The sequence below is a fragment of the Lissotriton helveticus genome, chromosome 2_2, assembly GCF_964261635.1.
Source record: "Lissotriton helveticus chromosome 2_2, aLisHel1.1, whole genome shotgun sequence".
Lineage (NCBI taxonomy): Eukaryota > Metazoa > Chordata > Amphibia > Caudata > Salamandridae > Lissotriton > Lissotriton helveticus.
This window is the reverse complement of record NC_136060.1, coordinates 523,474,291-523,487,731: the sequence shown is the minus strand read 5'-3', so window position 1 is coordinate 523,487,731 and position 13,441 is coordinate 523,474,291. Positions and strand designations below refer to the sequence as shown.

The following is a 13,441-nucleotide window of genomic DNA, read 5'->3' as shown; positions in this document are numbered from 1 at the left end:
CGGCCTGGAGTGGCCTGCCGTTGTCCCCGCTCGGTAGGGCTGCCCTTTTTAAGATGATGTCCCTGCCCCGGTTCTTATACGCCCTTCAGAATACACTTGATCTCGTGCCAGCACGATACTTCCGCGAGGTAGAGGGTCTGCAGAGGCAATTAGTTTGGGGCGGGCATTCTCGTATCGCTCTTGATAAATTGACGTTGCCTTGGTACGACGGGGGCATTGCATTGCCGGACATCAGGCGCTACTATTGGGCATCTCAACTGAGTGCAATTAACCATGCCATGTATGGCCCAACGCCGAACCCCGCGTTTGAAATGGACAAATGGCAGTTGCCGGGAGGGAATTACAACAGGGCACTATATTCTAAATCGAATTGTAAAGTACTGTCGGGGCCCACCGCGGTGGCCGTGCGGGTGTGGAGAAGTGCGAACGCAGCCATGGGATGGTCTGACACATTGACCAGGGCGACCCCGCTTTATGCGGCGGAGAGACTGGGTAGCCTGTGGACGGCGAAGGGCTTCGAGAAGTGGGACCTTATCGGTATCAGTACGATTGGGGATCTATGGGTCAAAGATAGCATCAAGACCTTTGAGGAGCTGCAGTCGGAATATGCTCTTAGTAATAGGGAGCATTTTTGCTAGATACAGATCCGACATGCGCTCCACTCGGTCTTCCCGACCGGAACTGTCATTCCGGAATCCTCCCCCCTTGAGGATAGGGTGCTTAATGGTCATACTCCTGACAGCACCATATCTCTCATATATAAAAAACTGATTAACGACCAAAGGGAACTGCTTCTGCAGCTCCGTGAGGCGTGGACCGGCGATGGACTGGAATTGGACGATGAAGATTGGCAGGCGGCGGTATCCTCCCCGAAAGAGATCGCGATCCCGGCTCGTCACGGGCTGGTGCAACTAAAGATTTTACACCGTGTCTATGTAACTGGTTCGTATGGGTCTCGCTGCGGATGGAGTATGTAGGCATGGCTGTGGTGCGCTGGGTACCTTCCTACATATTATATGGGAATGCCCGGCTGTGGCTCTGTTCTGGAACCGTGTGCATGTGATTATGGAAGAGGTCACGGGAGTCTCTCTGCTGCCTGAGGCCCGCCGTTGTTTGCTGAATATATGGGAGCCGAATGACTACACTGTGGCACAAACGCAATGGGCTACGCTTGGCAACATGGTGGCTAAAAGAGACATAGCACAGTTATGGGGGCCCCAGAGGGCACCTACGACTTCTGCGTGGGAAGAAAATATGGACTGGTGCATGGTCAGGGAAAAAACGGTATATGTTGCACGTGGTAGGCCCAAGAAGTGGGGTAGGGTCTGGAACCAATGGAATTCGTATCGTGGGGAGATCTGTGCCCCCCCGTTCGCGGGGGCCCCGGTACTGCCACAGTCCCCGTGACCTGACGTTCCTACAAATATTTAGATTTTCGTATTATGTGCCCGATTACCCGGGGGCCCCCCCTCCCACTTTTCATTTCATCCTTCTTTCTATATGTTTGTATGATATGACTCTCCCCCATGAGAAGCATGTTCGCCGCATTGCCTCTTGTTTCGTGTGTTATTGTTGTTTTTTCTTGTTTTTATAATAATTAAAACAGTAAGACCATCACAAACATCCCCACCTTGGCCAAACTGCTGGAAAAATGTGTACAGCTTCAACTAACAAAACACATTGACAAGTTTGATCTCCTCAACCCCCATCAATCAGGCTTCCGAGCGAAACACAGCACGGAAACGGCCATGACTCACATAATTGATGACGCCCACCAAATCCTTGATCGCAATGATTCATGCCTCCTCATCCTCCTCGACCTCTCCTCAGCTTTTGACACGGTCAAACATGAGAACCTCCTGGAGCTGCTAAACAGTAGAATGGGTTTATCCGGGACTGTTCTCAAATGGTTCACTTCCTTCCTACATAACCGGTCTCAGAAGTTCAAGATCAACAATGTGTTGTCCTCGCCTGTGCCAGTCGACTTAGGCGTTCCACAAGGATCCTCCCTCTCACCCACACTGTTCAACCTCATCATGGAACCACTTGCCTCCTTGCTCCAAGCATCCAATGTACACTTCCATATGTATGCCGATGACACTCAACTCTACCTAAAGGTACAATCCCCGGAGGATATCAAACTCCTGAACTACACTCTCATACAGACCCAATCGTGGTTGGCCGACAACCACCTCAAACTAAATGCTCTGAAAACCGAGTTCCTTTTGATAGCACCCCCTGCGAAATCTACCACCACCCAACTTTGGCTCAACCACTTAACAGCACTCAATGTCCGGCCCACCATCGTGGACTCCGCGAAATCCTTAGGTATCACACTTGACGCAAAGCTCAACATGCAACAGCACATTAGCAAAGCAATGAAAGGAGCTAATTTCCAAATCAACACATTGAGAAAGTTGAAACCCTTCCTCCCAGCCAAAGACTTCCAAAATGCAGTACAAGCCCTCGTCATCCCCCGCATAGACTATGGAATTGTTACCCTCAGTGGTCTCCCTCTAGCAACAACTGCACCCCTAAGAGCCTCCTTGAACGCTGCCGCGAGACTCATCACGGGCTCAAGAAAACACTCTCATATAACCCCTGACTTGAAATATCTGAAATGGCTGCCCTTTGAAGCCAGAATACAACTGAAAATTGCTGTGATGACACACGCGGCTGTACACCACAATGCACCTAACTACCTCACTCAAAAGCTAACTATATCAGGAGGGTCGAGATCCAATAGAAGTTCAAAAAATCTACTCTTGAAACCTCGCAGATTCCGAAAGGAAAAAACATACAAACGCTCCTTCTCAGGAATGGCGCCGAGGATCTGGAACGCACTCCCTCCCGAAACCAGGCTTATCTCCTCCACGGCCTTCCTTAAGAAAGAGGTGAAAGCCATCCTCATGGCTAAGTTCACCTGAACTTTAATGTCTGTTCCTCAGAGACTTTCGTGCCGCTTGGGTATTACTGGTTTCATGTTTGTCTAAGGTCAAATAATGTCATATTTTGCATGATCTAGATTTGGTTATTCCTCTTGTTTGCCACAATTACATGATAGTCAGTCGATCCTTGTATGCTACTCTCTAAATATCTATTATTAGACTATTCATGTTAGCCTACTGTATATCGAGGCCCCTTCCCCTTGCTCCCTGTAACTTTTAGATACTGGCACAAGCCATCCCTTTAGCATAAGTTCTCCTGATTTTTATCGTAGTTGTATGTAAGACTCATTATCGTCTTTTATTTTCGCTTATCTGATTGTTTACTGACATTCTATTAGAACATGACTGCTATCCGATCATGCTACTGAAGTTTATATTGCACCCAATATTATGTCGCGTCACCCTCATGCTATCGTCACCCCCTGTTTCTGTGAAGCGCTCTGATATCTGTAAAGATCTTGTTCGCGCTATATAAAACTCTGAATAAATAAATAAATAAACTATATCCTACACCATTATTCTGCTCCTGCCGAAACGATACGTTGAATTACTGCTGGGCCCCCGGGCTGTCAGCTGAAAGCTGTGTAAATTGGCAATACCAACTGTCCTCTATTGTTTTAGCGACTGCCAGCCCCTGTGGTTGTAGGCTCGCAAATGTAATACTGCAATTGAAATAAAGGTTTTAAAAAAAAATAATAATAATACTTTACCTTGATCAGGGTCTTACCGGAAGCCGTCACACAGGTTGTGCAAATAGAGAGCACCGTCTGCTCTCCCAATCACTGGCTGTTGGTCACTGACCTTGAATCAATGCTCAGGGAGATAACTAGGCAGCTTAGCAGTGTAGATCATATATAGAAATCCACATCCACACCTGTACCTGTATTCGGTTGCCTCTAGCCACACACCACATATCCCAAAAACCAAAATCACAGGTTGAATCCAGGCATCATACTCCCTCTGTTTCCTCCTTGAAACTCCTTCAACAGAATCAAGCAGCGTCAGGTCGCGGTGAGGGGGAGGCTAATTATGGTTTATTTTCTTTCCCCCTTCGCCCCTCGTTTTGCAGCATTCATCCTTAGCCCTAAGCATACATTTTTGACATTAAGTTTTCACACCACACTCCTCTCCTTGCCCTAACCGCATTTGCTGTCAGGAGCTGGCCAAGAAAGGCAGAAAACTGGCCGACATCAGCAACATTTTTCCCCCACACTCGGGCTCATAGACGTTGCAATCACGTCCAGCGCGCAGCATCAGAGCCTGAGAATCAGCTGCTGACCCACCTCCTCCTCCTGTGGTAAAGCTTAGCCGAAGAGCATGGTGGGAGCTCCACGTGGCTGCTCCATTGTAAATTCAGGAAGCAAGATTCACAAACAGGATAATACAAACAAAGCTGCCACCAGCCCCTTCAGTGTCTGCCTCTGGGGGCCAATCACAGTCTGCATGGTCACGGTGGGGCAGGCGCCTTGTTGGAAAGCAATAAGTAAGGTGCCACCCCCACACATATGTCAGGGCTCTGTCTGATTGTTAATGTTTATCATGACAAGGTGTTGATAAAGTACCGCTCACAGAGCCCGGCTGATTGGAGGTGAGTCCCAGGCCCCTGTGATGCCTGACTGGAGAGTTTACGATATGTGAACTGGATAATAATTATAAAAGTAAAGGAGACCCTGAGATGTATTGTGAAACAGAGCACGCTCTCCTAGCAGTACAGCACACTCACTTACAGTGCACTAACTGCTTAAATGCAGCCCTTCCTGCCGCGTATCTTGTGGGGTGGTTCCTGGGTGCTACAATATGTGACTAATGCATTTTAGTGTGGTGATGAGGACATCCATACTAAAATGCATTTGTCTAACCCCTGATGAGTGGTACTTGGCAGAGTTTCAGATTAGTAGCATAATGTGAATGCATACTCCCTACAAAAATTTGCAATTCTGCTTCTAAATAGGGATTGTTCATTGTGGGACTTTCTCTGGACTTAGAGGTCACCTGTGAAGGTATCATGTACTCATCAAAGCCAGCTGTGTGTAAGCCATGTTTTCATGTGTTTTTTCTCAGGTACGGCCGGCGCAGGACTCTCCTGGTGTGCTCTGTGCTCACACTGGTGTTCGAGATGGTCGCCGCAGCATCTGTCAATTATCCCATGTTCGCCGTCTTCCGGGCTCTTTCTGGGATGTCAATTTCTGCAGTCCCCATTGTCTTAACAGCATTATGTAAGTAAGGATTTGACTGGCAGGAGACTCTTTTCATCACTTACATGTAATTGCATTACTCAGACTCAGCCCACCTTGTCCCAGGGTTGTATATAAAAATATTGATTAGAAAATATTGTGGGCCAAACTTTTGAGGTCTAAATATCAAGGACGAATATATCAAAAATATAAGTGTATATACTTAAGTATAGATTCACTATGGGTAACTCCAATTCTGAATTCCAGAAAGATACATATCTTGTAAAGGTACACACACATGGGAGGACGTAAAGTCACCCCATACTTACCTGTGCATAGTTACCTTGTCAATGATTTGGTCCATGATATTTTGGCCTCTTGATAATTTCTAGTTGATATTTTGATGGAATACCATGCCCCACTACTTCCGTAATTTATTTGAGTCCACCTCCCTTGAGATAGCCACCCGCTGCCCATCCCCATATATTTCTAACTTACATGAATTCTATACTCTCACGCTTATTAGTGGCCAACTGCAGGGCTGCAGCAACTGAAGAACAAATGCAAAGGCAGGACTAAAGATTAGTAATCTGATCATACAATGAGCTGCAATTCCCAAATGGAAGGAGATAGAGCTGTCATGTTTAGTGTCCATGGACTTCTAATATTAAATCATCTTAAATGGTAAAGTTTAATTTATTATTACAATTTTAAAAATGTCACTTTTATAAATATTTTTTCACATAGGGGGGGTGGGTCATTAAATGCAACCACCATGGATCCCAGAACTTGTAAATACAAAACAACAATAGGTGTCAGTGTGATTCATACACATTTTTACTTTTTCGTGAAGGTCATTTCACTCAATAAACATGATCTCTAAATCTTTTATACTTTTTAGTCAGTCACATTTCAAGCTTTCGATTTATTTCCTTACAATGAAAGGAGAAGATACCAGCAAGTAATTCTCAAATATGCAAATTGTTCTTAAAAAACATTGTGCTCAATGTGAACAGATTTAAGCATGACAGCAATACAAGAATTAATACAGAAAGAAACATAAAGTATTCAATGTTCCCCAATAATGCAATTGAAGGTCCAAAGCAATACATTTACAACTGACACCCTTGGTATGCAGTATGGGGGTCCAGGCTTATCTAATATGGACTTGAAGAAATTGTTTTTTTGCTAAAACTTAATTTGAGTCCTTCATATTATGTGCGTTTTACAAGGATCTCCCAAAGGTAATGGTCTACACGTTTCAAACCCCAATTGTTTTACGGGTTCTCCTCAGGACAAGAGCTGGGTGAATTCTTGAGGAACGGAAAAGAGTTGTGTAGTCTTTGGCAATGGAACAGCAATATTGGTGTTTAAAAAGTGGAAAGAGAAACTATTTTGCCTCTTAGTGGTAAACAGATTTTTTGTTGATGAAGCTTAATTCAATGAAGGCTTGTTTTTTTGGCAGCAGAGTGTGGGCAATACAGTCTTCTTTGTTGGCTTTGCTTTGATCTTTATTGAACAAGGATGCTTTTTGGCGGCAGCATTGGGGCAGAAATGTCCTCTTTAATAGCTTTGTTTGATTTCTTCAAATGCTGAGGCTCCGTGTCTTGCTTCTAGTGTCTTGTTCTAACTTCAAAATTATTTTATAAATATAGAATTTTTCTACTCTTATCCCTGTGTACCTGCAGCCTGTCTCCAGTAAACGTCTGGGGAGTGTGACAGTTGGGCTTTTTGTATTCCCTCTAGACAGCCGCACATAATGGGAGCTTAGGTGTGATTTAATAGGCCATCCTGGAAGGATGGGAGGGAGGAGCTGGGAACAGCCTCACATGTACACCTGAACAGGGTGTGTCCTGTCCTGATACAAAGGGCAGCCTACTAGTGGTGGCTGGTGACATTTGAAAGTTGTAGGGCGTGAAACAATTATTGTGCTGCACTGCACACTGCCTATGGGAGGTTCAGGGCGGTTCCTCCCCCAGAGAACATTTTGAAAAAAGAGTAGGCAAACAGTGCATTTTCAATCAAATTTGAGAAAGCAGGAAGGTTAATAAAGCAATTGTGAATCTGTTTTAACAAAGACAGTGACTAGCAAAACTGTCTGTCTAATCGGATTCATATCTGACGCCGGCCTACCATGTGCTCTGTCAATCTGCGCCACCGTGTGCTATTCTTTCACAAGTCTAATGTGCCCCCGTTACTAATTGACAGGAGAGGATCCAGGTGCTTCCCTCCGACACAAAAGAGTAAACATCATGGCTAAATTGTTTGTAGTCCCAGATGCATGTCTCAAGCCTCCCACCGACAAGGTTGTCTGTCGGCTGATAGCAATATTGCAGAGGGGGTGGTTACGAAGGGAAAGGGGAGATAAGATTAGACATGTAGAGTGAAGCAGATGAGCAGAAAAAGAGAGGAAGGGAGCACAATGAGAAAGGGAGACTAAGAAAGACATAAACAATTGGGGACAGAATTGGTAACAGAGGGGCAAGCAGAGAGAGAGAGAGAGAAAGACAGAGGCAAGACAGGGCAAGGAGATAGACAGGGTGAGACACATAGTTATGGCCCAGCACTGATAAAGAGAAAGAAGGGTAGAAAAGGAAGGAGAGAGACAGCAGAAAAGAAGAGGGGAGCAGAGAGAGATAGAGAAAGGACGGGGCGGGCACACAGTCAGATTGAGACGTCTAGTTAGAGACTGGCAGCGAGAAAGAAAGATATAGAAAGGGAGGGAGTAATAGAAGGAGTGAGACAAGAAAGACAGAAAGGAAGAGGGAAACAGGGAGATGGCGTGAGAAGAAACATATAGCCAAACTGTCCAGAGAGCGCACCCCGGCCCACACCTATCTTGACTGACGACTGGGAGATCTCAAGACTCACCTGTACCCCCAAATAACTGGAAAAGACTCACAGACTTTTGGTTACCCAGCAGGGCCTTAACCAATCAGAGCACAGAACACTAGCAGCAAGTCACAGCCTCACAGTCATTACAAAATGCAGACCCTGTGGAACTAGAAGTGGGGACGCTCTAGGCCGGCTTTAAACTCCAGGCTTTGGGGGAAGTTGCACGTTCATGAGTTTGCATTTTTGTTCATGAGGTGAGTTGCGATAATCTCATTGGCTCTTTTACATTTTATGCTGTTCGGTTCTCGTCAAATTGGTGACATCATTGTCTAATCCCCACATCACTTGAACTTGAGGGAATCTGACTGACCGGTTCCAACTCTGACGAGGACTTTTACACTATGTATACCTAAAACACGCTCTACATGTCCATTTCCCTTTAAGAGGTCTACTGTTCCCTACACATCACTGCGAGCTGCCTCACCTGACCACAAAAGTCTCCCGTAGATGGACAGAAACGAAACAACTCAGCAAGCGAGAGTGTTTAGTGTTTCACCAAACAAAAGCATCATTAACGAGTTTATCAAAAGTGGCCTGTGATATTTTCACTCTGTGCCATCAACCATAAACCATTTTACAATCACAACAAGCAAGGCCTGGAAACCTCATGTAGCCGCAAATTAATTCTGACACTAAGACCAGACATCCATATGCACAACGCTTGTATTCATGTAAATGCTAAACTATCAATAACGCTCGGCAAGGTGATCTGAGCACTTGTTGCAGAATATCTACTTTACAGCATACCTAAGGATCTGAACAATTACTCTGTATTGTACTTTCAACAAATATGGGGAACTACTTGGCAGTAAACCTACATACCTTCAAGTTAAAGACATTATGGGGAACATATACAGCAAAGGTTACAAGGACTACGTTGCCAGTGAACCAAAAGAACTTCAATGCGGTGAAACACTCACACATCTCTCAGACTCTCCCAGAGGTTGAAGCGCATTTATGTGATCCCTTTAATCACTTATTTCACAAACTAAGACCGTATTGTTGAATATAAACTGTACGGTAACTCGACAACGTGTTGGGACACACGAGTACAATCAACACAGGTGGCCCAAAACTCCAACAACCACTTGACATCACAACATGGGAAGACATCCGCACATCACACAGTGTTAGAGCACGCGTATTTAAACAACACAGGCAGCAGAAAAACGCCAACAACCACTTCATATCACGACATGGAAAGACATCAATTGCAGTATTTGTCTGTTGAGCATCGCAAAAAATATTTTACCACTCCTAGCAGTCGCAGCTCGCAATACTCGAGTTGCGGGGGGGGGGGTCGCTGCGGGGGTGGAGGCCGGGGAGATTAAAATACAAAATAAAAAGAAGAAAACTTACCTGACCAGGTCCACGCGCCTCTGCTCCTCCTGGGCCTGGGTCCCGCGTCAACTTCTGAAAAGGAGCAACCCCCTCTCAGCCAATTTTAATGCTGCTCCAGCAGCGCCAGGATTGGCTTAGCAGGGATACTCTCTGCCCATTAGGACACCGAGAGTTGCGGTGTTGATCAACCTTCGCTCTCCTAATGCACAGCCACCAGCCAGAGGAGCAAACACTAGTGCGCATGACTGGGCTGGTCTGAAAAATTCTCAGATCTAAAGCCAACATGCACACTTTTGCTGCCGCCTGCTGTGCGCTCCACGCCACCCCCTGGTCTGACAATGCATGTCAGTCAGCATGATGCCAGACCGCCCACCCCCTTCAGGCTCTGAAGGGGGTGGGTGGCCGGCATCATGCTGACTGACAGGCATTGTCAGTTGAGACAGAGCCGCCGAGGGAGCTGCAGGTGCGACTTGTGGGTCAACGCCCCAGCGCCCTAATGGACCCACCGCCATTGCAGCATACCCCCTGTAGTGAGTCTGGAACCAGGGCAGGAAGGGAGGACCACCTCTGTGCACTTCAAAGGCATTATTTGAAGTCTCTCCTACTTCAATGGCAACACTGGGTATTCAAATAGGACTTCTGACCGTATCACTTCAGTATGCTTCAAGACTTGTTATACTCCACCTGGAAGAAGGACTTGAAGAACTGCTTTCTTGCTGTGCAGACCTACTGCCTGCTGCCCTCTTTGCCTGGGTGAGAAGGACTAGGCCCACATAACTTGAACCCAGAACCAAAGTGACCCCAAGGGCTTTTCGTGCATAGCTCCTGATTGAGGTTTCAGGGACATAAAAGACTTTGAACTCAACTGCTACAGCACTTAGACTGTGCCATTTGTGCCATTTGTGAGTGTGCCTTGCCAAGTGGTGCCAACCCAGTCCTGGTACCTTGGAGGTAGATATGAAGTGCTGCCCCAGCTGAATACATGTATTGCCATTGGCACAAGGACCCGGAACCAGCACATCTCCTCCACTGCATCTCCGCCATTATGAAGATTGAATCTAAGTAATCGCCAGCTGTGTGGCTCAGAACCAATGCATCACCTTCCTTGGTAGGTCTAGAGCAGGGGTACTCATAGTAAGGCCCGCGGGCCGGCAGCGGCCCGGCAAGCCTTCCTTGGCGGCCCGCGGACCTTACAGACATCCTGCCGGTGTTTTTAAAAAAGAGTGTCAGCAAACACCGCCGGTTGGAGTCCGAGAGACTCTGCTCTCTGGGGGCTGGGCTATGTTTCGATAATAGAGTGGAGATGCAGGGGCGCTAAGAGGCGAAATACAACAAAGCCTCATTTGCAAGTTAATGGTCTTTTAAAGACCTGTGGAGTACTCGGGTGCGGCTCTGTGTGTGCCAGGAAGCTGAGCCGGGCTGACACACACTTGGGGGTAGCGGGAGGGGGGAGAGGGGACAGGGGAATTTGCTGATGCCCTTTCGGCCAGGGTTTGGGCTGGCGTGGGTGCACACTGCACACTTACAAGTGCAGGAATGTCAAAAAGTATTGCTCAAACCGTGACCCCGGCTGGGTAAATTAGCCTGCCAAAAACACGTCATGGAAATAGCTCACCCCACTAAGCAAGCACATGTACATGGGCATTCAAAATTGTACATTTTTATCATTTGAATAATGAGGCATACGAAACTCAAAGCACAACATATTTTAGGTGGTCACAATTCAAGTAATCACGAGAAGAATCAGGAATCTCGTGCAACTTCACATGAGGCTGCTTTGTGTTACTGCTCTGTCATGGGAGGGCCTCAACCTAGAAATTAATGTTGCTGAACACTTGGTAATATTACACACAGCCCTGGTAAGTATTTGCAATTAGTACACAACGTTTCAATTTGTGAGGTATGCTAATCATACGTGCAAAATATCTTTTTTTTTTTTTTTTTTAAATGAACCAAATTACGATTTTGACAGCATCGTTTTCACATGCATATGCCCACAACGTACATAGATACTGAAGAGGAATCATAAATATCCCTGTACTTTTCCTAAGCATACCTCTCCACAGGACTGTTGCTGCTTCCCGTGGTACCCATAGTGCGGCCGGCAGGCCTTCCTTGGCGGCCACTGACTTTGCAGTTAATGTACCCGTGGCCCTCCAGAAACTCACTTTTACCAGTGACAGAGGAGAGTGGAAAGAGAGAGAGAGAGAGATAGAGAGAGAGAGAGAGAGAGAGAGAGAGGGAGAGAGATAGAGAGAGAGAGAGAGAGAGAGAGAGAGGGAGAGAGAGAGAGAGAGAGAGGAAAGAGAGCTAAGAAAGAGAGGCGAGAGAGGGCAGAGAGAGAGTGGAGAGAGAGAGAGGAGAGAAGAGAGTGGAGAGGCAAGAGAGAGGGAATATGGAGAGAGAGACAAAGAGAGAGCGAGAGAATGAGTAGAGAGAGTGAATGGAGAGGGAGAGAGAAAGGAGAGAGAGAGAGAGTGGAGAGAGAGCTGAAGAGAGAAAGAGTGGAGAGAGAGGAGAGAAGGAAGAGTGGAGAGAGAGAGGGGGAGAGAGAGATAATGAGAGGTTGGTGAGAGAGAGTGGAGAGAGACTGACTGACTAAGAGAGAGATAATGACTGACAGAGAGACTGACTGGCAGAAAGAGACTGACAGAGAAACTAACTAACTGACTGAGAGAGAGTGACTGACAGATAGGCTGACTGACTAAGAAAGACTGACTGACTAAGAGACTGACTGATTAAGAGAGAGACTGACTGACTGCGAGAGTGCTTGACTAAGAGAGAGACTGACTGATAGAGAGGGAGACTGACTGACGGAGAGAGACTGACTGACTGGGAGAGAGACTGACTGACTGAGAGAGAGACTGACTGACAGAGAGAGACTGACTGACAGAGAGAGAGAAAGACTGACTGGCTAGGAGAGAGAGAGACTTACTGACAGAGACTGACTGACAGAGAGAGAGAGACTGATTGAGAGAGACTGACTGAGAAAGACTTAGAGAGACTGACCTAGAGAGTAACTGACAGAGAGAGAGACTGACAAACAGACTAGCTGACTGACTTAGAGAGACTTACTAAGCAAAAGACAGACTGACAGAGAGACTGATTGTCTGACAAAGAGAGACTGATTGACTGAGGGAGAGAGACTGACAGACAGAGAGAGACTAAGAGAGAGAGAGACTGATGGACTGAGAAACTGACTGACTAAGCATGAGACTGACTGAGAGAGAGAGACTGACTGACTAGGAGAGAGACTAAGAGAGAGAGAGAGAGACTGACTGAGAGAGAGAGACTGACTGAGAGAGAGAGACTGACAGAGAGAGAGACTGACTGAGAGAGACTGACAGAGAGAGAGACTGAGAGACACTGACTGACAGAGACTGACTGAATGAGAGAGACTGACTGAATGAGAGAGACTGACTGACAGAGAGAGAGAGACTGACTGAGAGAGAGAGACTGACAGAGAGAGAGACTGACTGAGAGAGAGAGATACTGACTGAGAGAGAGACTGACAGAGAGAGAGACTGACTGAGAGAGAGAGATACTGACTGAGAGAGAGACTGACAGAGAGAGAGACTGACTGAGAGAGAGAGACTGACTGAGAGAGAGATTCTGACAGAGAGAGAGACTGAGAGACACTGACTGACAGAGACTGACTGAATGAGAGAGACTGACTGAATGAGAGAGACTGACAGAGAGAGAGACTGAGAGACACTGACTGACAGAGACTGACTGAATGAGAGAGACTGACAGAGAGAGAGACTGACAGAGAGAGAGACTGACAGAGAGAGAGACTGAGAGACACTGACTGAGAGAGACTGACTGAGAGAGACTGACTGAGAGAGACTGACTGAGAGAGACTGACTGAGAGAGACTGACTGAATGAGAGAGACTGACTGAATGAGAGAAACTGACTGACAGAGAGACTGACTGACAGAGAGACTGACAGAGAGAGTGACTGATAGAGAGAGAGTGACTGATAGAGAGAGAGTAACTGACAGAGAGACTGACAGACAGACTAGCTAACTGACTTAGCGAGACTGACTAACAGAGAGAGAGAGAGAGACTGATTGACTGACTGAC

General features: G+C 46.5%; 1 protein-coding gene across 1 annotated transcript in view; it reads left to right on the top strand.

Moving 5' to 3' along the window:
* LOC144821932 (solute carrier family 22 member 7-like) overlaps nucleotides 1-13,441 on the top strand; it is a 385,030-nt gene that overhangs the window by 85,953 nt on the left and 285,636 nt on the right. The window contains exon 4 of the mRNA XM_078679081.1: nucleotides 5,010-5,164. Coding sequence (XP_078535207.1) covers nucleotides 5,010-5,164 — 155 coding nt within the window. The remainder of the gene's footprint in view (nucleotides 1-5,009; nucleotides 5,165-13,441) is intronic.